General features: G+C 39.1%; 1 protein-coding gene across 2 annotated transcripts in view; it reads right to left on the bottom strand.

Annotated features, from left to right (window-relative positions):
- FBXO11 (F-box protein 11) overlaps positions 1–25,753 on the bottom strand; it is a 70,911-nt gene that overhangs the window by 5,094 nt on the left and 40,064 nt on the right. The window contains exons 4-18 of one of the 2 annotated variants that reach the window (XM_071423297.1): positions 24,778–24,922; positions 23,409–23,538; positions 22,335–22,418; positions 22,114–22,246; positions 16,869–16,975; positions 16,671–16,782; positions 11,616–11,722; positions 11,399–11,536; positions 3,153–3,370; positions 2,751–2,836; positions 2,575–2,669; positions 1,409–1,531; positions 1,221–1,306; positions 756–832; positions 498–641 (exon numbers count right to left, since the gene is read on the bottom strand). In XM_071423297.1, the coding sequence (XP_071279398.1) occupies positions 498–641; positions 756–832; positions 1,221–1,306; positions 1,409–1,531; positions 2,575–2,669; positions 2,751–2,836; positions 3,153–3,370; positions 11,399–11,536; positions 11,616–11,722; positions 16,671–16,782; positions 16,869–16,975; positions 22,114–22,246; positions 22,335–22,418; positions 23,409–23,538; positions 24,778–24,922 (1,785 nt within the window). The remainder of the gene's footprint in view (positions 1–497; positions 642–755; positions 833–1,220; positions 1,307–1,408; positions 1,532–2,574; positions 2,670–2,750; positions 2,837–3,152; positions 3,371–11,398; positions 11,537–11,615; positions 11,723–16,670; positions 16,783–16,868; positions 16,976–22,113; positions 22,247–22,334; positions 22,419–23,408; positions 23,539–24,777; positions 24,923–25,753) is intronic. The other variant, XM_071423302.1, reaches the window with a different exon arrangement.

The raw sequence follows: 25,753 nt of genomic DNA, 5'->3' as shown, positions 1-25,753 counted from the left end.
GATTATCTACAAAATATCAGAAGTTGGTATCAGGACACACAACAGTCAGGGGATTTCAGGCAGGGACCACTTCTGAATTTACAAGTGTAAAAAAGATTCCTTAAAGATCTGTGGATTTTTTTCCCCTGAATCTTGGACACTCTGGCAGAACCTAAACTGCATAGGTGTATGATTTTGGCTACGTGACTTGAATCCAACACTGTGTTTCAGTCAAATGGCAAAGCTTAGAAAAGCAAATGGGATAAAAGGACTGTCCTTAAGCAGCAATCTAACAGTTATCTTGGATGAGATTAATTACCTCTCTGCCTCCCACAGATTTCAGTATTACTAATGTAATTAAGGCTAAAAAGCATTAGGGTATGTTCGCTATAACTATTTTATCACTCCAGAAGACAAGAGCTGTGTTCCTAAAGAGCACTTTAAAAAGAACACTGCTTAAACTGAAATGTAACTCTTATCCAGAACATTCAGTGAAAAACAGTAAGGGAAAAAGTTACCTCTTCCCCCATTAAATATACAGATGCCTCCATCTCTTCCATCATGGATTTTATTTCTCCTTAGTGTAGGATTACTGTCTGTTTTAATCCATACACCAGCCATTGCATTATCAAAAATTTCATTGTCTTCTATAAATCCAAGCCCTAAAATTGAAGGAAGGGTAGTAAAAAATAAAATCAAAATGTCTAATAAATGAGAAGATAATATAAGACCACAGACCACAAACAATTCTGGATAAACATGAGAAACAAACCTACCAGAATTATAGACAAGAATACCACCATTCTGACCACCCCAGATCTTGTTGCGTCTGATTTTGGGGTTGCTTCCAGTTCTAGAGTGAAATGTAAGCAAAGAAGTAATTTAAAAGTCATTAAAATAAGTCATTTATAGTCATTTACTATACCCCAAGGCCAAACATCTCAAATACTTCTAAAGAAGCGCCCCATGGATCTCACTGCTTAACAATCTTAGTAAAATACAATTCTTTCCAAACATGCAAACATAATTTATCTTTACAGACTTCAAGGGCCACACATTCCAGTCAATACCCAGGCTGTATTTTTGGTAACTTTCTTGTAGGTTAAAGCAGAGGGTATTCAGACATACTGGATTTCAAAAAAGTTATTTTTATAAACAAAATGACAAGAACAGCTAAAAAGACACAATAGAGCACATAACAAGCTACGTCTGTTTTGGCAGAAAATCAGAATAAATGTTACCTTATCTGAACCCCTGAGTACATGTGATTATAGATGTCATTGTCTTCTAACACGCCATGTCCATTGTCATAAAAATAAACTCCAACCTAACACATCAAGAATTATATTATTAGTTCCAAATTAATGAGGCATAAAACCACAGGACTTCCTTTTCTGTGGCCCCCTTGTAACCACAGAGCAAAACTCACTTGTTTCCCACTGTGTATTCTGTTTCTCCTCAAGACTGGAGTGCTCCCTGTTGTCACCCAGACTCCAGCCAATGTATTGCTGTAAACTTCGTTCTCCTCAATCACACCTTGTCCTTTTTCATGCTAAATACAAGATGGTTTAAGAGTTAAGAAAACCTGCTAAACACCAATACTATTTTTTCTGCTCTACCCATCCCTCCCACCCCGGCTTCTTTACTGCAGCAAAGTAATTCCTTTCCATTTGAGTAAGCTTTTCCACCATTTTTTTAAAATAACAGCATATCATGATTTTGAATATTTGCCATGAAACAAAGAACACCCTGCATGTAAGTCATTCTGTTTCAAGGCTCTGCAGTGCTATTTGTAAATGTCTGCTGGCTGCTGGCAGGAGAGATGCCTCCCCAGTGCTGTGCACTCACATGAAGGCCCTGGCTTGTGGTTCTTAAATCTACACCCAGCTCTGTCCCCAAGATGGACAAAAAGCTGGCATGGCTCTGAAGGTCACCACATGTCTGGGCTCAGAGGTCAAACAACAGTTTTCTCAGTCAGGGCATGAAGCTGTTCTGGTTAAATTTACTCAATGAAGAGAGGAAGCTGCACACTTGCAGCGTTAGCTGGACCTTAGGTAACCTTTGGCAGAAAGACAGACACATATTTCTGAAAATCTGATATTGCTTAAGGGAACCTGACAGCTCTTTCAGTTCAGTTAGCAGAGCCCTTGCACACATTGGGAATTGGGCTTTATTTCCCACTTTTGCAATACAACAATTCCAATTTCTATCATCCTGAAGGCAGTAAAAAAAAATCTTCTCTGAGGTTAGTGGTAAACACATTATACTCCAAAAGAGCTGAACAGACTTTTTTTTAAATTATGACATACTCCTATAAAAACTAAATCATTTCAAAAAGCTTTCAACCATGCAACGATAAAATTCTGTAATCTATCCCATTTTAAATATTTTACTCTGTAATAAGAAAAATTTAGTGGCATTTATAAAAACCTTAGTCTTTAAATAGCAGCACCAGCTTCAGTTGCTTACCATGAACCTGGTTTCTAACATAAGGAGCTCAACCATTCTAAGCACAAAGATTTCACATAGGGTACTTTCCCCCTTTACATTTCTAAAACAGAACACAAGTCTGTGCCTGTCCTAGGCTGCACTTACTACATAAATTCCTCCATGTTGACCATCATGAATCTTATTGTGTCGAACGATGGGACAGCTGTTTGTTCGGATCTGTATTCCTGCTAATGCATTACCTGCCAATAAAAGTGGTATTTAATACAACTTACACATTCATTTTTCTCAGAAATCAATATGCAGCAAGCAAATCAGCTTACCATAAATGTCATTTCCTTCAATAAGGCCTCTTCCATCACCAAAGATATAAACACCACCTTGATTCCCATTAAAAATTGCATTCCCCCTAAGAAAAAAAATCAACATTATGACGTTATTCTTATACATTGTACAATACTATATATGTATGTAGTGGCCAGGACTGTACCCCATTCAGATTTAAAATGAAGAATTTATTTTCTGTTGCTTTGAGAAAGACCTACCTCTAAGTGCATACACAAATTAAAAATGCAGTTCAACTGAACACACACAGAAATTTCATTTCTACAGATACAGGAATATTTACAGCTCCCCATAATTAAATAAATTAGCGTGCACTTATCCCATCCCTATCAAATCTCTTCTTCTTCTACATACTGAAATAATAATGAGGAAAACAATACCTTATTGTTGGGTCACTGTTTGAGGTAATCCAAACACCTGCAAAATTGTTTGCATAGATTTTGTTCTCTATGAATTGTCCTCTTCCTTTTTCATGCACATAGATTCCTCCAGTCTGGCCGTGATGGATTTCACACCGCACCACTGTTGGGTTGGCATATGCTTTCACTTCAAAGCCTGCTATCCTGTTTCTATGGATGTTGCAGCTTTCAAAATAACCCTGAAGACACAAAACATGCAGTTTCCTGTAAAAGTCCTTTTTTAAGTGAAGGTTATTCCCTTCCCTTTAAATTCAATCCTCATTTAAAAGGAAACTACCAAAATTGACAACATGTAAGTACTTATATAGCTAATCAAAACAACTATTGACACTATATAATTTCATTTTTCCAGAAATAAAATTCAAAGACACTAGTGTTCAAAGACACTATGTTTGCACTGCTATTTATGACTACTCATGGAATACCAAGAAAAAATGGCAACTCTAGATATAGCACATTGAATAGGACTCAGTATCAGGTTTCCTCAGCAGCTACAAGGATCAGACTCCTTTCAAAGGCCATAAAGCCCACAGGCCCAACACAGAAAGGACAGTGCTATGGAGAAAACTACCTGCTTGTTTTCAGGCCAGGAACTACAGACATTTGGCAAAAATATGGTTTCTTTAGGAAGAATTGTGCTGAATTTCTTTGAAACAACTGGTCAAAATAAATAAGAAGAATGCAGGAATTCAGTAATTTTTCCAGAGTTGGATCAGTCTCAGTGGCCAAGTGGTAAATTTTTTTTCCTTTTTCTCTTTTTTTAAATGGTGTACACAGAGACACTCTAACAGTAGCAGCAGACTTACAACATAACTGTATTTAAACAAGAGCATTATAAACAGTATTGCTGTGGGCAGGGATAAAAAAGGTCATTGCACAAAGCCATGCCAGGCATGTTTCTTCTGTGCCAGCCACAGAGCAGCACCATGAACTGGCCCACCTGAGAATTCATCTGGCAAAATAATTGTTTCCTGCCTGATGATTTCTCCACTTCTCCTTCCAGGGCCTTGCTAAGTAACTGCGTCAGCCCTTCCACAGCATTTTCCTGACATGGTCCTGGAACATTTTAATATTCAAATTCAACCTATTCTTAAGGTGAACTTCAATGATATTTCATGCCCATTTTGCCCAAGCAGAAGAATAGAAACTAAACTGAAAGACAGGAAGAAGCATTTCTTATTGGAGATGGTAGACAACCACCAAGTGATGTGCTGTAATTTGTGGGTGGCTTAGATGCAAGCTCCTGGAAGCTCTAACCCAAGCCTTTCTCCAGCAGCACCATTTTTCCTGTAGCCACCTAAGTTAGTTATTTAGACCTGCTCAGCATGAGACTTGTTATACTTGTGCACTAAAAAAAAAAACCCAAACAACAAACAAACCCCAAAACCAAACCAATAAAAAAAAACCAAAACCAAAACAAACAACCCCCCCCCCCCCCCCCCAAATTCCTGCTACTGCTCAGAGTAACTGGATTCCATGCTCACATGATCTACTCCCAGGAATGCCTCAGGCCTGGAGTTGCTACTCCCTATCACGTGGAAATTACTCAATCTACTGCCAGCCTAGGCAGTCAGCACCCTGTTTCACTGTGCTGTCAATTGCTGTGGGACTCCATCAAACACTGACTACAAAAAATCAGAAATACATCCAGCTTAACGAGGAAATCAACATAGTATGCTCTTCTCCCTGCTCTGAGAATTGCAGTCAGGAAAGGCAGTGCATGGATTAAAGATTCTCCAAAGTGCTAGCCATGTGCACAGCTTGGCTCCTCAGACTCCTCTGGGTAACAAATGAAGTCAAATGGAAGACATTTACATTCTGTAGATATTCAGAACAGAGGATGTTTTTTTCAAGAACTTTAAAGAAATCCAATCCTAAGTGAGTCAAGATGGTTTCAGAGTTCTCAAGGAAGCGACACACCAACAGACAGGGGAATCCAAACATCTCAGAAATATGCCTTCATGCCAACAGGCAGGCTTTTGACTTCTTATCCTGAAAGGAATCACTTTTTTTTCCTCTAAGTTTTCCCTTAAAATGAAGCTCTCAGAGAAACTTATCTAAAATGACAATTTGGTATATAAAGGCAAGGTTGATTCTCGTGATGGAATACACAATTTCAATTAAAATATTGCTAAACATGGTCTGACATATTTTTAATTACTTCACACATTATTCTCCCTCTGAGTGCCAAATGTTTTTGACTACAGCACCATGATGAAAGAAGAGGGGTATTTCAGGTGTGCTTCATCACAGTCGTTTTGGATTCCAGGTAGAAGCTGCAAACAGAGCCTTTCTCATGTGGCCTGCAGGATCTCCACAAGCACCACTATTTAACTTGGAAAACTTCACTTCTGATTCAGAAGAAAGTAGGAATTTGCTGTAAGACTCTGTGAAGGAAATGGTCCTTCAAAGGGTGGGAAAAAAACAAAATAAATCTGTATCTCAGATTCCTCTATAAACCTGACTCGTGGGTTAGAAAGTCAAGGCTTTCTGCTGAGCAAGATCCTGTAACATTCAATATCCATGAAGAGAAACTGCATTAAAGAGCCCAGCCCACCTTAATCAGAGCCAGCTTAAGCTGAAGGGCTGGCTTTGAGTTGATGCAGTTAAACCCAGTGGGTTTCTGCATCTGTTGAGACCAAGTCTGACCATCACCTGTGTGCATCACTGTTAAACTCCAGTCAGCTAGACCAACAGAGCTGCTGTTTGTCAGAAACACATTCTTAGCAACCACCTCATCCCAGACTTCCTATTTCCTGTGCCTCTGTCTCCTAGGACATTTTCTGTTGATACCAACAACTTTTTTGGCCCAAATTCACCCCCTAGAAAGGGCTAATACTGACTTGAATCTTTAAGATGCCCCCAGCAATCCCTGGTATCTTTTCAGCCACACCCATTCAAAAGGCATTACAGTGCCTTTGAACTCCAGCCTCTCAAAGAGGTCTGGTGATGAACTTGTGGCTTCAGTTTTTCTTTGGAACATTAGGGACTATTTTTTAAAATGGAAATTGTGTTTCCAAGTATGAAGTTCCATGACTTGTTATCCACAGGGTCCAGCAACACTTGTAACACAAAGCTTACTGCCAGCTCCAGCTACAACCAGGTACCACCATCAGACACAGCTGCTCCTCTCAGCACACTCCAGCTGCCCAACCCTTATGCTCTGTCCAGCTGTTGGGCAGCTCAAGCCCAGATCCTTTGGGAGATTCTGCCAGGCAGCCACTGAGATCAGGAAGTCTGCACAGAGGGACTGAAAGCCTTATATTGCCTCCACTTCCTTCTAAGAATGGTTTTCAAGTGTGCTGGGTGTTTGACTTGGGCTTTGTGAGGGTTTCTGGTTATAATTCAGCAGCTAATGGAAGAAGAACCTGGAGGGGACCGCACCAGACAGTGCCAGGATTGCTAAGGAAAAGAGGCCCCAATGATTAATAAGAAGGAATAGAGGATGCATGTGGAAAAAGTATTACAATCTTACAAAAAAACTACCAAGCAGCTTTCTGCTTGAAAATCCTAAATATTAACAAGCAGCTCTGTACATCAAATTTATTTACAATCCCAGGCAGAGCATTAGCTGTGGACACAAAATGAAAGGCTACCTGACAGCATGTGTGGGCAAGAACACTGCTGCAGCCTGGTAAGCTCTGAGCAGGCGAAGGAATCAGAAACAAACACCACAAAAATGATCATGCTGATATTCCCACCTGGCACCCACTGCACAGAAAAGATGTGATCACAAAGATGGGATCCTGCACAGCTGAAAAAATTCAGAAGACTTTTTACATCAAGACTACTTCAGTGATTGAACTTGGATGCTTTTTTCTTTCTGCATGTTTTCCAGTCTAACAAACATGGCTCTGAAATGCTTTAGAGTTCAAACTTTTAACTGATGAGATTTTGTTGCTGCTTTTCTTCTCAGAAGACCTCTGCCCTCTTTATTTCTAAAAGGACTTTTTCTTCTTTCTCTGTCTTGAAGATTACAACATTACAGAAACACAGAGGCATTTAGTATTACTGTTGAACAACACAGGTATTACAAGAAAAGAGATATAATTGTGTAAGATTTAACATTTCCTAAATATTTATTGACTCAGGTATTCCCAATAGGGTAGGGGAAAGAAAAAAAAAAAAAAAGACAACAGGAAACCAATATAGAAAAAGAATAACTGCCTATGCTTATAAAATTTGCCTTCCAAACCCTGGAAGGGTCCTTATTTGAGAGTTAGTGCATTTTATGAAAATTCAAATGCAACATAAAGAAAATCACATCCAAGATGCAAAACAAACCCTTGATTTTTATGCACAGCAAAAGGCAGTTAAGTTTTTAATGTAGGCTCTATAGAATCTGGCATATGCTTAATTTTTTTTTGGACTTTATATACACATTTCTTTAAAGTGATCTGATTTGTTGTATTTAGAAGATAGAGAAGTAAACTAGGCATGATCACCCAACTTAGACACATGCTGCTACACTTTTACTTCATCAGAAAAAAAAAAACCCAAGCTTCTCATTTAGGAGCAATGAAAATGAAAACTGTTTTGCCTAGAGCTCAGCTTTAAACTGTAAAATCAGGCATATTCTTACATTAAATTGGAACTTCTCTATTGTGTGCAGACAACTACAAAATACAATTTATGACAGATGCCTGGTAACTCATGTCAGGTTCCTGAGAGGTCAGGGTAAGGCACCCAGGGCTGTCAATGCCACACTGCAGTTTTAATGCCAGCTTGTTACATATTTGTCACAGCACTAAGGCAAACCTCAGGATATTGCCAGTTTAGAAATAAGAGGTTAAGTTTCTACAAGTATCAAAACATAAAGAACAGTTTGAAAACATGAAACTGAAAAACAAAGCACTCTTGAACCTTTTGGAGACAGCATTCCAGCACAGAAACCCACAGGAAAAGAATGTGTAGGGTAGGAATTCAGCACTGGAATGCACTTATCCCACTTCACAGGCACAAGCCAAAAGAAAAAAAAAAAACAACTTACAGAAAGTAACTGAAGTGAGAGAAGCAAAAATACAAAATCCATTAATTTGTTTAGGAATACAGGATTTGTATCTGAAGGATTCCATGTCACTTTAGGACCATATAAACATTGCCAATGATGTAATTTCATTGACTCCATCACTAGACATGATGCAAAAGCAGAAGATGCTGCCAAAGCAGACTTTGAGATGGGGGGACTGAATCTTTCAAAGGAGTTTATGACTATGAAATATTTCAATAATATTTGCAGCTGAGATAAATACTATTCATACATTCTCTTTAATGTGCTACTGTTTCCCTTAAACAAAAGGGAAGCATTTATTTCTATTCCATTTTGCTTGTGATACCAGACTGATCACAGCTCTGAAACAGACATTTCATTGGTAAGAATAAAGATCAAATGCACTTTTATTTAAAATTAATCAAGTGAATTCAGCCTGGCTTTTAATTTTTTTTAATATTTCAGTACTCATATATTTAATATTTATACTTCAGTACTTAAACAAGGAGCAGCTCCTACCCAGACTTTCCAATTAACCCTCAAGCCTACACACAGACACCTCCCCTGCTGAAGCACTTTCCTTCACCAGTTTTCCTATAGCTGAAATCACTTCATGTTTCCAGGCCTGTTTAAGTCTTGAAGGGATGGATCTACCCACTGAAGTGGATCAGAAGTGCTTGTACAGTATGTTAAACACAGCTTAATGCAGTCCAAACAATGAGATGATATAAACCAAAAGACATCTGCCACCACTCTCTACAAACCAGCCAAGCAACATCATCTCTAGAGGACAGAAAATGATGTAAAGCCATCCATCAGAAGAGGGCTGCCAGCAGGGCATTCTCAGCTTCTGCAATCTTGCCCAAAACAGAACAAGTGCAGTTCCTTAGGATGCAACTATTAGAGTGGAGAAGAGGCAGCTACCAGCAGAATCCCACCATGTGGGGTGCTCCACCTCCACTGGCAAGATTTTATGCTGGCAGCAAAAGTAGCAGCCCTGTGACCTGTTTGCCTTCTACTGAAACTAGAAAACCACAAATCCAACAGCTACAACTAGCACTGCCTCAATCCTTTATCTCTGCCCCTCAGCAACCTGGGCAAAGAGGAGACAGGCCTCACTGGATTGTACCCACAGTGCATTTCTTGTTAGTGCTATTTACAGTCTGCCAACTGCCATCAAAAACCTGAGTAGGTCTGGATTAGAACTTGCACTTGATCCCACTGTCTCTATCACTGATGAACGTGAATGGTACTGGTCCCAGTACAGACCACTGAGGTACATGATTTAGCCACTGGCATCTACCCTCTGGATGCAACTATCCAAACAATTCCTCATCCACTGAACAGTCTATTCATCAAATGCACATCTTTGCCACTTAGGGAGCAGGATGTTTGTAGGGGAATACCTGGGGAGGTGGTGGAGTCACCATCCCTGGATGTGATTAAAAAAAGACTGGATGTGGCACTGGGTGCCAGGGTTTAGTTGAGATGTTTGGACATGGGCTGGACCTCGATAAGGTCTCTTCCAACCTGGTCATTCTGTGAATTCTGTGAATGTGTCACGGCCTTACAGGAGTCCACATAAATGACATCCATAGCCCTTCCTTTCCCCACTGAAGCTGGTCAGGCAGGACTTGTCCTTGGTCAATCTGTCCTGGCTGTCCCCAGTCACCTCCCTGAGGGCCTTGGCACAGCTTCCAAGAGGAGCTGCTCCATGATCCTCCCAAGCACAGAGGTGAGGCTGACAGGTCAGTCCCTGCCAGGGTCCTCCTTTCTGCCCTTTATTGAAAATGGGTGCAATGTTTCCCTTTTCCCAGTCACCAGGGACTTCACCTGACTGCCATCACTTTTCCAATGTCATGGAGAGTGCCTTGGACCCTACATCAGCCACTTCCCTCAGAACTCTGGGATGCATCTCACTGGGTTCGAAAGACTTCTGTACATTCAGGTTCCTCAGGCAGTCACAAATGTGATCTTCTCTTACAGTGGGTGTGACTTTGCTCCCACTGTCCCTGCCTTGAGGTCCACCCAATAGAGAGGTGTGGGAAGACTGCCAGTAAAAACTGAGGCAAAATGCTGAGTACTCAGCTTTCTCCTCATCTCTTCTCACTGCTGTTACTCATGGGGAGGGTGGGGTGATGTGCTTTTTTTCTGCTATTCCTTTTCTGAAAGATACCTGTGGAAGCCTTCCCTGTCATTCCTTGCATGCCTCGCCAGGTTCAGCTCCATCCATGCCCTGGCCTTCCTGACCCCATCTCTACACAACTGGACAGTGTCTCTGGACTCTTCCCAGGTCACCTGTCCCTGCTTCCACAGCCTGTGCATTTCCACCCTGCCCTTTAGTCCCAACCCAGCAGGTCTCTTGCCTTCCTTTCCTGATTCCTTACACCTGGGGATCAAGAGCTTTTGCACCCTATGGAAAGCATCCTTAGAGATCTGCCATTTTAAGAGTGACTGAAAGAAAACTGCTTGTTTTGCCAGCTGGGCGTGGGGAATTGGGACTTTATCATTCAAGCAGGAAAAACAATGACTTGGCACTCTTTAGAAGACATGCAGAATATTTTCCTAAAACAAGTCAGCAATCATCTTTTATTTTAGAGACAAAAATCTCTTCTATTTCAAGGGCTATGAATGCCGTTTCTCACTACTGTGCATGTACTTGGAAGTGATGAGCTTCACCCCACACAAATAAACATTTATGAAAGAAGACCTGAATTCTCATATGAAATTCTGTGTTAAAATTCCACAACTAATTCCCTGCTACAAAAGCCCTCTTCCCAGAGAAGGTGTACATACCCTATTTCAGAGTTTTAACATTAAAATAAGGCTAAGTCTTCACAAAGTTTTTTTTTTACATTTCTAAATCATACAGCATCTTATTTTTGTTCTTTTTCAAAGGGAAAAGAATGAAGTATAAACGTAAGCCTACAGTTTACATTCTGTTTCAAGAGGTATTTTGTCACTGCAACATAATACAATGTAACAGGCTGCCAATCAACTGCAAAAGCTTGCTTAAACCTCTTTCAGCTAAAATTGTCTTTAAAGTGAAGTCTCCCACTTAAGGGCAAGAAAACAACAGCAGGGATATTTTAAACTATCTGTTCATGACTAAATGGGCTTTTTATAAAAAAACATTTCTCCAATAACAGGGAAAATTGGAAGATTTCAGTTCTACAGCATGTGTATTTTTTTCTTTGAAAGAAAACATATAGGTTACCATTCCATGGTCAAAAGTGAAAACGCCAACGTCGCGTCCGTGGTGAATGTGATTCCGTCTGATAATGGGATTCCCGTGGTTTTTAACCCAAATCCCTGCTAACGCATTATTGGAGATCTCATTGTCCTCATATATTCCCTGGGAAAGAAAAATGTAAATTAAGACAGGAATCCAGAACAGTAAATAGTTTATCAAAGAAATGAATGTGGAAAATTACCTGTGCGTGGTCTGTAATATAAAGTCCAACATTTTCACAGTCGCTGATGTTACAGTGTTTAATAGTAGGACAAGCTCCCTGGCCACTAACACATACTGCAGAGCCAACTGGAAGAAAACAGTACAGTTACCATAGCTTCAAAGCATAGTGTATTTATAAATAGTCTGGCAGAGCAAGAAAAGTTAGTGTGAACTGATATTTTGAAAAGATTTGGTGTTCACAGAGCCAAAGCATTGCAAGCCACTGGCAGAAAAACACCAATGTCATCATTTTGCAGATGCAAAAAACCACAGTAGGAGTCACTTTAAAATCACCCTGCCAAGGTTAAACAGCTGCCAGGACAATGGTTTATACAAGAATTCATGCTTATGAAAGTCCTCACTCATTTATTTGCCTGTGTTAGGCCCACTGTATACTGACTGTTCACAGCAGAGCACAACAGAAATCTAACAAAATTCTCTAATTACTGCCTTGTTGTGCTTCCCTTGAAATTTTCACAACTCAGTACATCAAAGAGGCCAAACAATAATTTTGTAGCATACAAAGACACACTGTCTACCCAATACTCAGCAGGACACAGACACACAATCTTGAGTACAGAATAAACATCATAAACCAACAGGTCTCTCCCCAGCCGAATTACAAAACTCCTTGAATGATTTCAGCTACCATACCATAACCCAGAAAATAAATATTTTCCAGGAAACTAGAACTCAAAATTGTTCAGGACTTCAGCATACCAGCTCAATTCCCTGAACTCCATGAAGTGTGACAACATAAAATTCTGCAGGCACTAAAATCAACAGTGATTTCTGAAAGGTAAGAGCTCATCTCAGGGAACCTGGCCTACGTAACACAGGGTCCCCACAATTAAACACCACTACATAAGCAAGCCAGTACCTGCTCTACTAGTCAGTTTTCATATATTCTTCTAGCAAAGCACCACAAAGACTATGCTTAAATAATTCACAGACTCATTTACAGAGAGCTTATTCTTTTTTAATTCCTAAAGAAATTATTTTGATTGTCTAGTCTGACCTTATGAATAATACAGGCTATACTAATTCCCTAAATTAAGTCCTGCTTCAATTCTAGTAGCAGGAACTTCAGCACATATCTTGTAGAAACATATTTAAATTTTGATAACTTTGACTTCCAGCAACTGAGAAACTAGCATAAAGCTTGTTAGCTGGCTAGAGGGCTGTTGTCCTTTTAATTTACACTTTAATTGCTCATCTGAATTGCTCCAGCTTTGGCATCCAGTTCTCTTTATACCAGTGTATGCTGTATCCAATGCACACATGCACATTCAGTGCAAGCAATTTGCTCCTTCAGCCTTCTCCTTGATAAAGTAACAAATTACAGTCACTACAACCAAAGTTTTCTGCTTTACCTTATATGACTTTTCATTGAACAGTTTCTAAATTTTCCAACATGTTGCTATGGACACCAGAAAAGAGCACTTTATTGTGAAGCAGGACTAAGCAGAGGCATTAACAGAGTCTCTCTACTTCTACTTGGTGTTCCCACAGGTGTAACTGAAGATCACATCGGTTCTTTTGGCCACTTGACTACATGAGGGCTCACATTCAGCAGTTTATCCACAGTGACTCTTTAAACTTTGCCCAGCATTCCAGGAGAGGGGTTTAGCACTTAGAAACAGGAACAAAAGCAAGTTGTGTGTGTGTAACTCTGCACTTGGTCAGACTGATGTGAGTGGTGTTTGACTGTCCACCTACCAGGAAGGTCATAGCAACCCATCCTCCTGGTTATTTTTAAGACTGTAGTTATATTATATTCATATTGTATCAATAAGACTCTATAGTAAAGTCTACAGGTCTCATAAATATGGGTCTTATTTCTTCTCTTCAAGTCAAGAAGTCATCTTTGAAATAACCACAAAAAAAAGCCATTACAGTTACCCTGAAGGTTATTTTTCATCTATTTGGTGTAGACTCTGGGCATTCTGTAGAACTCTAATATTTTAAGGCACTATGTCTTGATGTCAAACATCTTTCAAGGATCTGTGTAATTATACTGGGACTGCTGCCTTCTTTTCGTCAAAGAAAGTAATCAAAAATTCCAACAGTGTAATGCAACCATTGTAACTTTCTGTATATACACTAAATTGATTAATCAGAAATTTTATATTCTTGATTATACCTCATCATTTTATATACCTCATCATTTTACCCAGGATCAACAGGCAGTACTCCTGCCGTACTTGACCCTGGGTGGTCTCTCCCCTCCCACCTCCCCCAGGGACAAAGACCATCTCATCGAGGTTTCAAGTTGCCTTTGATACACAATAGGAAGCCAGAGAATTTCTTGGCCAGCTCTTTCTAAACTCTAGCATGATTTTAGAATGTCTATTTTCTCAGCTGTTTAACCTCATCCACAGTTACTGTCAAGAGTGGAACGTGTTTCATTGTCCCTCTAGGGGATGAGGGCATTTATCATTCCTGCCTATTCTCATTAAATATGGAACAAAAATTACACAACACTTTGCCATTCAAATTTTTCCATTCTATGATGGATCAGCATCACTGCTAAAACTCCCTTTGTTCCCCAAATTAAGACACAAGCACTGTCTCTTCTAGACAGATGCTGCATCTTGTCTTGTTTATCAAGTCCTTTGTGGCAGTAAAGTGGTATGTTTTTATTTTAGAGGGAGGTCCCCACAGTTTCCTTCAATTGCTAATTTCCTATTTGTATTAACTGTTAATAATTTATTCTTTTCTTGCATTTCATAACTGCTTTCACTCCCCTTCCTCTATCTCTTTCTGAGACTGAGGAGCTATGGATTTTTGGAACCTGGTGTGATGTTCTAAAAGCATACCTCTATCACATTTTGTTTATTTAAATGAAAGCAATCTTTATTCTGGCTCTCTTCACTGGACTTGAGTATTGATTGTGTGAAATGGGTCCTTTTGGAGTACAAAGCACATGTAGTACTGGTTTAAGCTTTATTTTGTTTACTCAAAATAAATGACTGCACACACTTCAGCAATATTAAAATTTTTGAAAAAAGGAACATTGCCATCCACTACTACTTTTATCCATCGAGGTGAGGGCTAACAGATTTTTTCCACAATGGATGCAACAGAACCTCTAGACTCAGGATCTTGCCATTTAAACTTTATTTGAAAATATTTCAAAAGATGCTTGGGACTGGCAGCAGGAACCTTCAGCTTAATGCATTTGCACTTACATAGCTCTCATCTTTACATATGATATACATTAAGAACTTTACATATGACATAATGTGGAAATATGCTTTAATGCAACTTGGAGATCTACAGAAAGGATATCAAGCATGTGCTAGGAAAGAGGTTTTGAATGCCTATGGATCAATACTTCAGAGATGTCAATTATCTGGAAACAGTAAATGCCTTTTCTGGCAGATTGCCATTCCCCCTCCCTTTTTACACAAACTCTGTACTTCCTGAGTAGGTAATAGCAAGGCTTGGTAGGATCAAAAAGCTAGTAAAACTTGATAATTGATAAGTGATGATAGTATAGCCTACACACAGCCTCCAAAACTGAACAGAATTTCAGAGAGAATAATTTAATTTTGGAGAAGTGAATCAACAACTCAATACAGTAAAGATTCAGAAATCCAGAGTTTTGGAGGGAGCAAAACTTCAAAATTCTCAGAAAGTGGTATGAAAAAAATAATCTAAACTTAATTTTCATAAACAACTTTCACAAAAATATCAGGATCTAGTAGCTTATCTATAAGCATGTTTCCATCTGAAATCATGCAGCTCTTCTAACTACTTTAATATTCAGATTGAATGTGGCCTTCTCTAATTCCACTCAGTGGTTGTCAGGGCTCCCAGTATTGGTATATGGTAAGTTCCAGAATACCTTTTCTCTGTATATTTCAATTCCTAGTGTTAGCATTAACTCTGGGATAACTGGGATACTGGGAGCAGCTCACTGTCCTTTGCTCCTCTTCTGTCATTTTCAACACCTCCAAGTATTCACTGATGTGTCTCCAATAAAAGAGATGGTGATGCAAAGCACAGAGCTGCAAAGCAGAGAACTGCCTTGACCAAGTGCAGTGGTTGATAGCCCAAAACCTTCAAGAAAGCTCATCTTCCTCTAGAAGGCACACACCAGGAATCCTTCCACTGTTCTCATCATGGTTCCCTGCAGTATTCTTCACAGGCAGTACCAGAAAAATGTAGTTTTTATATCTAGTTGGAAGAACTCTTTTCTTTTTCCTTTCCTTTATGGTGAGCTGAGCAACCTCCATGCACAGCCTGCTGCACAGATCCATTCCCTCTCTCTAGCTGACCTTGGGGAAGTTCACATGGCCATTTCCACCGAAGACCCAGTATCTTAATTCTCCTGAACCTCTTCTTTCTCACACTCCAACTCCACTCCATCTGGCTGTGTTCAAAGATGTTCAACTTGCCATTTCTTGTGTCCAGTGATTACAAACTGCCATGTCTTCCTGCTGGTGACTAAACTGCCATCCAGCTCCTCACTTCCAGACACTGACTCCTTCTTTCCTCAACCTAAACTACTGATTTTTCCCAAATCAGCTGGTATAAATTCCTCATTGTCTCTGACAGCAAAATGAGTTTCAACACTTCTGCCTGTAGAGCTACTACTCATCCTCTGAACATGTCAAATCATTCCACTCAGGGTGAGCTGAGCTCAGCAGTTACATCTTGTGACTGTTTAATGCCATTGATCCCAGTACTGAACATCAGAACAAACCCAATGAACAACTCCCATGTGTAACCCTTTCAAATGCCCCATCCTGCCAGCTACAACTATACACCAAACCCAGGTATGTTTATTCAACTGTCACTTTGCAATTTCAAACCAACTGTCCAACGAGTCCAAACAGATTCTAACAGAAAACCAAGTACACATTATCACAGAGGTTTTGGACACAAAGAAGTCACTCTAACAGTGATGCTCCAAGGCAATTAAGGCTTGCAGACCTGTATTGAATACCTGCATCAAAAAATAAAGATATGCCAATTGTAATCATACTCAATTTGTTGTGTTTCTTCAAACAATAAAAAGCCCACTAACCTGTACAAGTACTTCGGATAATACAGTGATCTATAATTGGACTGCAGTTCACGGTAATCTCTAAGCAGTGGTGTGCATTGTGGTGCTGAGCAGATTTGTCATCAGGGTTGAACTGAAAAGGAAGAAAACAGAAATGTTGTATTTAACTGCTCAGACATTAATTGTTTTAAAAGATCTGCTTTCAGGTGAGATTCTTACCCTGATTGTCATATATCCAACATAGGCATCTTCAGAACCCTCCATAAAAACGAAGGTGGAATCTCTAGTGTTTTCTATTATAACTTTATCTGCTACTTTTCCAGGTGCTGCAAAGAGAACAATTAAAAAGTCTTAGTTTATGCTGCTGAAAGAGAATCCTCAAAATACTTACAGAATTCCGTTTGAAACAACAAAGGAAAATTAACACTATTGTTGGCACATAAATAGTCCTCTTGTCAAAAGGATCTTAAAAAAGGAAGCTTCAAAGACAATGAAGAAACTAGTCTTTAACTAAGACAATGTGGCACCCATTTAGTAATATCTAGTACTGTGAGAAAAATCTCCTGTTACACAGCTAGTTTTTGACTACTACTTACAATGAACAGCTAAGACATGGATATCAGGCTAGAGGCAGTTTAAATCTGCTCCAAGTATGATTTCTTCTGGTATTCCAAACCCTTTTATTAATGCTAAAAACATTCATTCCATCACTGACATGAACCACTATTTACTAATCTACTCATGACCTACAAGTGACCTCCCCACACTTCTCAAATGTAGGATTCAGAGTTTTGAATTGATATCCTCATTACTCTTTATCAAAAAAAAAAACCCCAACAACTTATTGAATTAGATTGAACTATACTACTGGCAGCATGTACAAAAGGTTCTGAAGTGGTTCACTTGCAAAATGCTATAATGTGCCATTTGATTTCCTGTGTTACCAGTGAGGCTCTGCTCAATTCTTTACCCTTAATCCAAAGGCAGGTGATGTTTACGTGGGGATGGCACAAGCCAGCAGAGGGAGCACCAGTTAACCTCAGCCACTCACTGGAATAAATTCAATGACGCTCATTCACAAGCAAGATCATTTGTCTGATTCAAACCTGCACATTAAACATGCAAGCCAGAAGCAGCCCTCCCTCAACACACCAAATATAAAGGTGGAAGTTTCACATACTATAGCAGATAACTTATCTGATAGCATTTAAACCATTCCCAATATAACACAAATGTGATCAGGTATTTATCCTATATTCTGTATTTCATTGAAAAGCCTATGCACAGGATTCCTCATGAGCAGATTTTTGTTTGTTGACATTAGTACGGACAAGCAGTATGTCCTGTTCTTTATCACTCTGGCAGAAAGATGTCAGTCAGAATGAAGCAACATTTACATTATTACCCAGCTTGTTCTCACTATCTGAAAGCTCAATCTCCGCTTTCATTACTGCAGAGCTGCAAATATTTTAAGGTAGTCTGGCTCTCCTCTAACACCACTATTCACTTAGTACCAGATAACAACTAAAAGAGGCTTTGATGAGGAGTTGTGTCATCATACAAAACATATTTCTGTGGTTTGGTGACATTTCTATATATTCACCATGGTGCAAATGCAGTGGCATAAACAAATCTGTGTGTTTCAGCACACGGAAAGGAACAGCACCACAGTACTGCACATGAACCAACCCAGGAAATAAACAGAGCCCCAAGGAGGATATGAGAGCCATCAATCAGTATCAGAACTTTCAGAGTGGCACAGAAAGATGGCACATTGGATGCTCTGAAACACTATCAAACAGATTTGTGGAATTGTTTGCAAAGCACTCGGATCATGTTCTCTACAGACACCTTCCTCTCATCTCATGAGCTCCTACACAAGCAGTAACTTCTGAGTTGGGAAGGTCCCAGAATGCCCATCATGGAACAGGCCAGTTAGTAAGATCACTGCACTTAGGTCTCCCTAGGAAAATAGTGAAGACTTCCTTAAGCATTAGTTTCATTCCAAATGCACCAATGAAATTCTCTGCAACATTCTGCTTAATCTTTGTGAAATCATCATTCAGAGAAATATCTCCATTTCAGCTTTTGGCTTAGGCCACTTTAGAATAAAGAAACCGGTGTTAGAATTGGAAACGGAAGAAAAGGACCATAAATTTTGTAATCAAGCAAAACACAGCTCCCAAGAATTCAGTTTGCTGGAACCTAAGGGAGTCATGTTCCCCAGGATCAGAATTCATGCTCAGCTTAAGGACCATGGATAGACCATTTAGAAATAATGGAACAGAAAGCCTACAGTAAGGGACTGTCTAAAGAAATATACATTAACTGGATATTGCCTCAGAATTAGTTAATTCCTCATAAGGAATAAAACAATTTCCCTTTTCCTTGCATTAGAAGACAAAAAATCACTACCTTCTACAGGAACTGTGACCCTGTCCAGCTGTACCAAGCAAAAACCAGATACCCTTTTAGATCTTACAGTCTACAAGATGTAAACCACAAAGGTCTAAACCAGTTCAAAAGAAAGCTTTCAATTCAAAATGCAGAATGGGTATTTGAAGAAGAACTCAGGCATGTGAAAGTACTCCTGCACTCTAAAGTAAAACAATATCCTTTATATTGTAAAGTTTTTTTTAATCCAAAAACTTTACAATATAAACTAAAACAATTGTAATAGTTGTCTTACAATTTTAGATCTTTCCAACCTTAAAATGACAATAACCATTCCTATTGGCTTTAATAATTTTTTTTCTTGACTGAAGGATCTTTTGATAATCCATTTTCATTTACTTGCATATTATTTAAATCAAATGGAAAATGAAGGGAAAAAATGAAAGCTGTAGCTCTGAAAATACACATTAAGTGAAGATTCTCAGATCAGGACACGTCTGTACAACTGTTGAAACTCAGCAACTGAGAGATTTTGTGTCTTGAGTGAGATGAACACTCCATAGAAGGCTCCTATTCCTGCAGCAAACACCCCCCTCTCCAACCCTGAAAAACAGAATCCTTTTTAAAAATCCAAAGGTATTTCTGTCTGCTGAACCAGATGAGACAATTTTCTTACAGAACCTCTTCTCTTGCTTCTTTCTTGGCAATTCAGATATGCCAGAGTACTAGTAATACTTCCAAAGCCTTCCTTTAGAACCAACTCTTTCCCTCAGATTTAGGGCAAGAAATAACCCCAAAATTAAATAGAACAAAAAAAAAACATTCCCCCCCCCCCAAATAAAACCCAAAAAAACCACCCACCAAAAAACAAAAAGCATTATTCTGTAAGCACATTTTGCTTATGTGATGAAGCAGAAGCTTCTTCCAAGGTATGTTAAGCTGCCTTTCTAATAATGTTGTGCTTCTTCTGAAGCCAGAAGAATAAACTATTAAAGAAATTTGAGTAGAAATGCAGAGAGGTTTGGTGCTGCCTTAATCCCACCATTCTGCAAAGCATGCCAGACTGAACAGAGAAGAGGTAGTTCTCCAAGGCTTAGCGGTTCACTTTAATTTGTTTTCTTTTCCAGTCAAATGAAAATTGACTCTCTCTACAATGTCACTCACCATTCAGAAGAGAAAGTCTGAGGAAGTGAAGTCAGCAATGCCAAAAACTGAAATATAAATACATCTAGCATTGCTGGATTCCTCTTGGAGGTTTTGTTCCCCAAGACAGCTATTCTGTTACAAAAATACACAATAAAGATCCCTGGCTTTTAAAGGACTGTACTTAAGATAACTGTTTTCCTGAATAACTTAGGCTAATTCCAGAGGAAGGGAAAGCAGATGGCTTTTCAAAACTTAAAAGGAGACAGAGAAGATGCAGAAGTTTACCCAGATATTCAAGATATAATTTCAAGTGTCATGAAGTGACTGGGAAATTTTATATTTTAGGACAGTGCTGATCCAATTTCTCTGGATTTTAAACACTTCATGAATATGACCTGCCCTATTTTTACTGTAATCCTCTCTTCTGTGAAACAGAAGCCAAGGGTTATTTGTCTGTGGCCACATCTCCATCAGCAAGCACAGCAGCCTAACACAGGAGTGGTACCACAGAGGGAACCAGAGCTCAGGATCAGGCACCCCCAGCACATGCTGCAGGAAGGGAGGGGAGAAGGGACTGACTCTGCACTATCCTCCCCAGGTCCTGAAGTCCCAGGACTGAACACACACTGGCTACAGAAGGGCAGTAAGAGTATTCCAGGAACATGTCTTGTAAATTAGTCTCATCCAAAAGGAATCCAGTTTGTCCTCCAAAAGCTCTCCACAACACAGACCAAAGCAATGTAAGTGGGCATGTTCAGAATGTTAGCTCCAGAAATGCAGTCACAAACTGACAAACTCTCATACTAACACAGCCACATCTTGCAGATCTGTGGGGACAATTTTTCAGAATAACACTGGAACAATCTGCCTGCATTGCTCAAAACCATTCTCCTTGCCAAGGCTGCAAAACCCAGGCAAGAAGTGCCAGAACAGTCACACTCAAGAACAAAACAGTTGGTATGGAGAACAGTTAAATACCCAAAAAGAGAGACTTTGCAAAACAAAGAACATATCTGTAGGAAATACACCCACCAAAGCAAACAAAAACCCCCACCCTTACAAACAAAAACCCCAAACCCACCACCCTTGATAAAACCCACAACCCATTAAACCAAACTAACCAGAGAGACAGCTTCTCAAAACCACAAAACAGCAGGTAATTCCCTTCTAGATCACCACAGGAGCAAGAGGTCTGAGACACCTTAACCAAAATCTCTACCAGACAGTAATACAGCCTGAATTCCCACCAGTGACATACTACTGGGAATTGGCATGCTCCTAGTAGTGACATGAAAAGCAAGCAGCTCCACAAGTATCACAATGGGCAGCCTGGTATATTATATTAACTTCCTAAACCCTTCCTATTCTCCAAGTCTTATTTCCTTCTCCATAAAGATTCCTGCTCAGAGGAACAGTTGGCAGAGAACAGAGGAAGAACCTCCAGTCTCAGAATCTTTCTGCTGGATGCTCTCATTTCCTTCCTCAAGATGGAATTATGATACTGAAGAAAATGGGACAGATACTAATTTGGGCTTGTTGTCACTGCTGGTTTCTACTCTGGAGATGGGTTTTTTATATATATATATATATATATATATATATATATATATATATATATATATATATGTATGAATGTAAAAGTTTCAACTGCAGTCCTATTACTGAATAAGCTTTCTGACAAATTCCATTTTTTTTTCTCATAATGAAATAAAAAGATAATTTAAGTTATTCTGAGAACTAGCAAGCAGACAACAGCACTTCAGTCTGAAGCCTCAGCTACTTTTGAGTTAGTGATACTTGTACAAAAACTACTTATTTGCTAGGCAGATGGAAGAAGATGGGCATTTATACTGGATATTTAATATACCTGAGTATCATGGTAATGAACACAAGTTTGAGACAGTGATGCTCCCAGTTTACATACCTGCACCAATCATGGTGATTGGAGATTCTATATATATCCATTCATCAGTATATATACCAGAGTGAACAAAGATAAGTCCATCAAAATGAGCTTCTTGAACTCCACCAAGAGCATCCTCAATGGTGTCATAATACTAGAAGAAAAGGAACAGATTTAGAGTAATGTCCATTTCCATTTACATAGATATATAAATAGTTTTAAGAACTGCTGTATGAACATACCAGCATATTTTCTCTTCCTTTGTATCTTGCAGGATTACTGTAGAAGTGTTCAGCAAAACCTGGCTTTACATGTGCTCCTTTGTACTAAAAGAAGGAAGAGAGTTTGTGAGAAGCTTGCAGACAGGTGGGCCTGAATGCACTGACAGGAGATCCACTAATTCCCTAATTAACAAGCCATTTGCTGGTATCAATTTGTCCCAGAAAGTAAGGTCATATACTGACCTCCCACTCTAGGCACACAATTTGAAATGGCAACACCAAGAAGTGTCTGAGCCTAAGAGAATGATCAACTAAGCCAAGAGTCCAACTACTTACACAGCCATAAGCCTTGAACCTGACTGAAAACCTCATACACCTGAAGCATTCCACAAGAGCTGTCCTTACTTCCATCTCTTGATTCTCTAGCAGCTAGCCAAAAAAACTGCATTCATATGGTGAGGAAAAGAGAATCCCATACCTTCACTAGTGATTGAGTACTAAAAGAAGCCAAGTCCAGCATTTGTCCTCAATGCACTTCAGAAATTCACTAACCAACAACATATGGCATTGTGTGGTACACTCACATTGATGTTTATTTCCTTTACTTATGTTTTCCTATGATCATGCCCAGCCTTTCCTTCAGTACCTTTGAAATTTTGGATCAGAGGTGCAATCACATTCCTTAAAGGAAAGTTGTTTGCCTCCAGTCAGGCCAGCTGTAAATCACTATTTAGCCCAAGTGGCATTACGTATATGTGTTTGGTTCACCATATACATTGGTTTAGTAAGATATTCAACAGCATCTTTCACACTGTGAGTCTCAGACCATGACAATCTTGTACACAAAATTTCAGTAATGCAAAACCCAAAACAGCGGATCTGGATACTCAAGGACTCTACTTTACCATGTGGTGTCTCCCTAAAGTGTGCCTCAAAACAGGAAATAACTTCTGAATTCCCCCTACTGCACAACACCACAAGGATTTTGAAGTCTAAACCCAAGGTAATTACTGTTTGTCAGCCACATTTCAGAAGTGTGTGTTTTTACTTTTATAAATACCCATGAATTTGAATATAAATGAATAAAACTGTTACCAGCTGCTGGAAGCTTTCTTTCCAGGGATTTGGATGCTCATATTCTTCTGGATTAATCTGATAAAATTTACCAGGTTCAGGATGCATCATTGGACGAGTGTACTCAAATACTTCCATATACAATCTTTTCCTGAGCAGAAGAGAAAATTAATTTTAATTTTCCTTTTAATCTTCCATTTTAATATAAAACTAAAGGCTAAAACCTGGGGTTTTTCTGAGAAGAATTTGCCAGTGACTGTGAATAAAACCAAGATCAGCACCTACCACTTAAAACCAATTTTTTTGCTGTACTGACTTTTGTGTTTTTCTGACTAAAATTTGTATGTGTTTTATAAGCCAAGAGAAAAAGTTTTCAGTATGCAATTTTCATTATGAAACTTAAGCAGTTACATACACTATTTGTGAATCAAACTGTACATTAACTACAGCATTAACACTTACAAAAACTAGTAGCACAAGTATAACAAAACTTAAGACCAAGCATGCCACCACCTCTTCCTCACCTTGCCAAAAAAAGGCTGAGAAATGCATTCAGTGAGAACAAGTGATGCACTGTATTCCAAAGAGTTCATCAGTGAACAAATTACAGTGGTTTAAAAAGAAGAAAACAGCACACAGCAGTTGGATTCTTTTCATTAGTGCCAGAATGCAAATAATTGCAGTGTCTGAGCCTGCTGATACTAAGCCCAGACTTACAGGATGACACCGAATCACAGAAGTTGTAATTCATCTGACAAGACATCCCCAAAGCTGTCTTTAGGACAGGAATACAGGCTAGTTCTGTGATGTTATTTTATTATTCTTCTTTTAGTCTTAATCTTTACTTTTAAATCAAAGCAGCTTAAGAAATATGTTGGTTTTTTCCCTTATAAAAAAGTACAAATTTAGTTCCCATTTATTAAAACTCTCAATAACCCGGGAGTAAACCAGACTCATATGAGAAAACAACCCAAGTATTCAACCATTAAACAAAACAAACAAAACTCAAACCAAACAAAAACCCCATTTAAGTAACACTAGACAAAGCTCACATCTAAGTTGAAGAAATGTTTTGTTCCTTCTGTGTGAAGTAACACAATCCCCACAGTAGCCTAAAAAAGGTTAAAGGGGGAAGAAGGAATGGCAACTGAAGGAATTGATTTTTTTAAAACAGGCATTGTTTAACTAGTATCTACCCTTCCAGAGAGTCAAGTTTTAGTGTTTAATACATATAATACAAAAATAATGCTTAACTAAATCAGACATAATAAAATACAACTGGTTTTCCTTCAACTAATTGTAACCAGCATTTCAATCTTTCTATTGTACTGGCATCTTGAGCAGCACATCTAGTATTTCTCAAGATAATGAGGAATAGCTTTTCACTTACCACAAAATTGGATCATTAGCCAGCTCACTGAAGCGTTTACACACACAAGCTGCTCTACAGAGATCCTGCTCCAGCAGGTAGGAGAAGATCTTTAGAACCACTTCATCTGGCAACTTTTCCTGAAGATACTGCTCTGCAGGTGCTGCTATTAAACAGTAATCAATACAAGGTTATTGACATACTATTGAGTTCAAATTCTGACTCCAAAAGATTAGCAACTTGTCACTTGAAAGGTTCCCCTTTAAAATGTCAATTATCTCAAGGCAGCCTTTTATTAAAGCTTGTTTCTTCTAAAACCAAAGGCAAAAAATCTGTAACTTGAAGTTACAGACTTCAAGTCCTCATTCCAAACTTCTTATTCCATCTTTTCTATTGGAGGAATCATTCTGCAAAGAAGTGCAGATGTTAAGCAGGCTACTGTGCATGTTCCAGAAATGCTGGCTTCTCACTGCTATTAGCTTCATTGTGGTTCAATTAACCCACATTATCTATACAATAATAATAATGCAATCCCAAAGCCAAAATGTCTGCAAATGTTTTCAAACACAAAAGAATTTAATCAGAAATAGTCACTCTCTGGAAAAACTACTAGGAAGACTTCCTTGTTCTCCCACAATGAACACATTAGGGAAAGAGGACATCTGGGATGTAGGAAATCAACAGCCATCAATAACTCCCAAGTCTCCTCCTTCCCCTTACTCCCATTTATGCTCCTCCTTTTAAAATGAAAAATCTAAAGCAGAAGAAGTATTAGTCTTGCCAGATGCATTTCTTCAGAGAGGCTGGAGAAAGTTGCATTCCCATGCCATTGTGTGGAGACAGGAGTGCACTTTGTTAAACCCTGCTATGGACACTCCACAAACAACAGATCCTTTGGGAAAGCCCTGCCTGCAGTTTGTGTTGTCACCAGACCCTCCTGGGGAGGAACCCTCAGAGCAGGTGAGTTCTGCTTGCAAAGGTCACTTCTTTGGCTAAT

Source organism: Agelaius tricolor, unplaced genomic scaffold (genome assembly GCF_023055355.1).
Source record: "Agelaius tricolor isolate 1412-34295 unplaced genomic scaffold, bAgeTri1.0.p SCAF_1, whole genome shotgun sequence".
NCBI lineage: Eukaryota > Metazoa > Chordata > Aves > Passeriformes > Icteridae > Agelaius > Agelaius tricolor.
The sequence above is the reverse complement of the archived record's forward strand: the minus strand, read 5'-3'. Positions and strand labels throughout refer to the sequence as shown.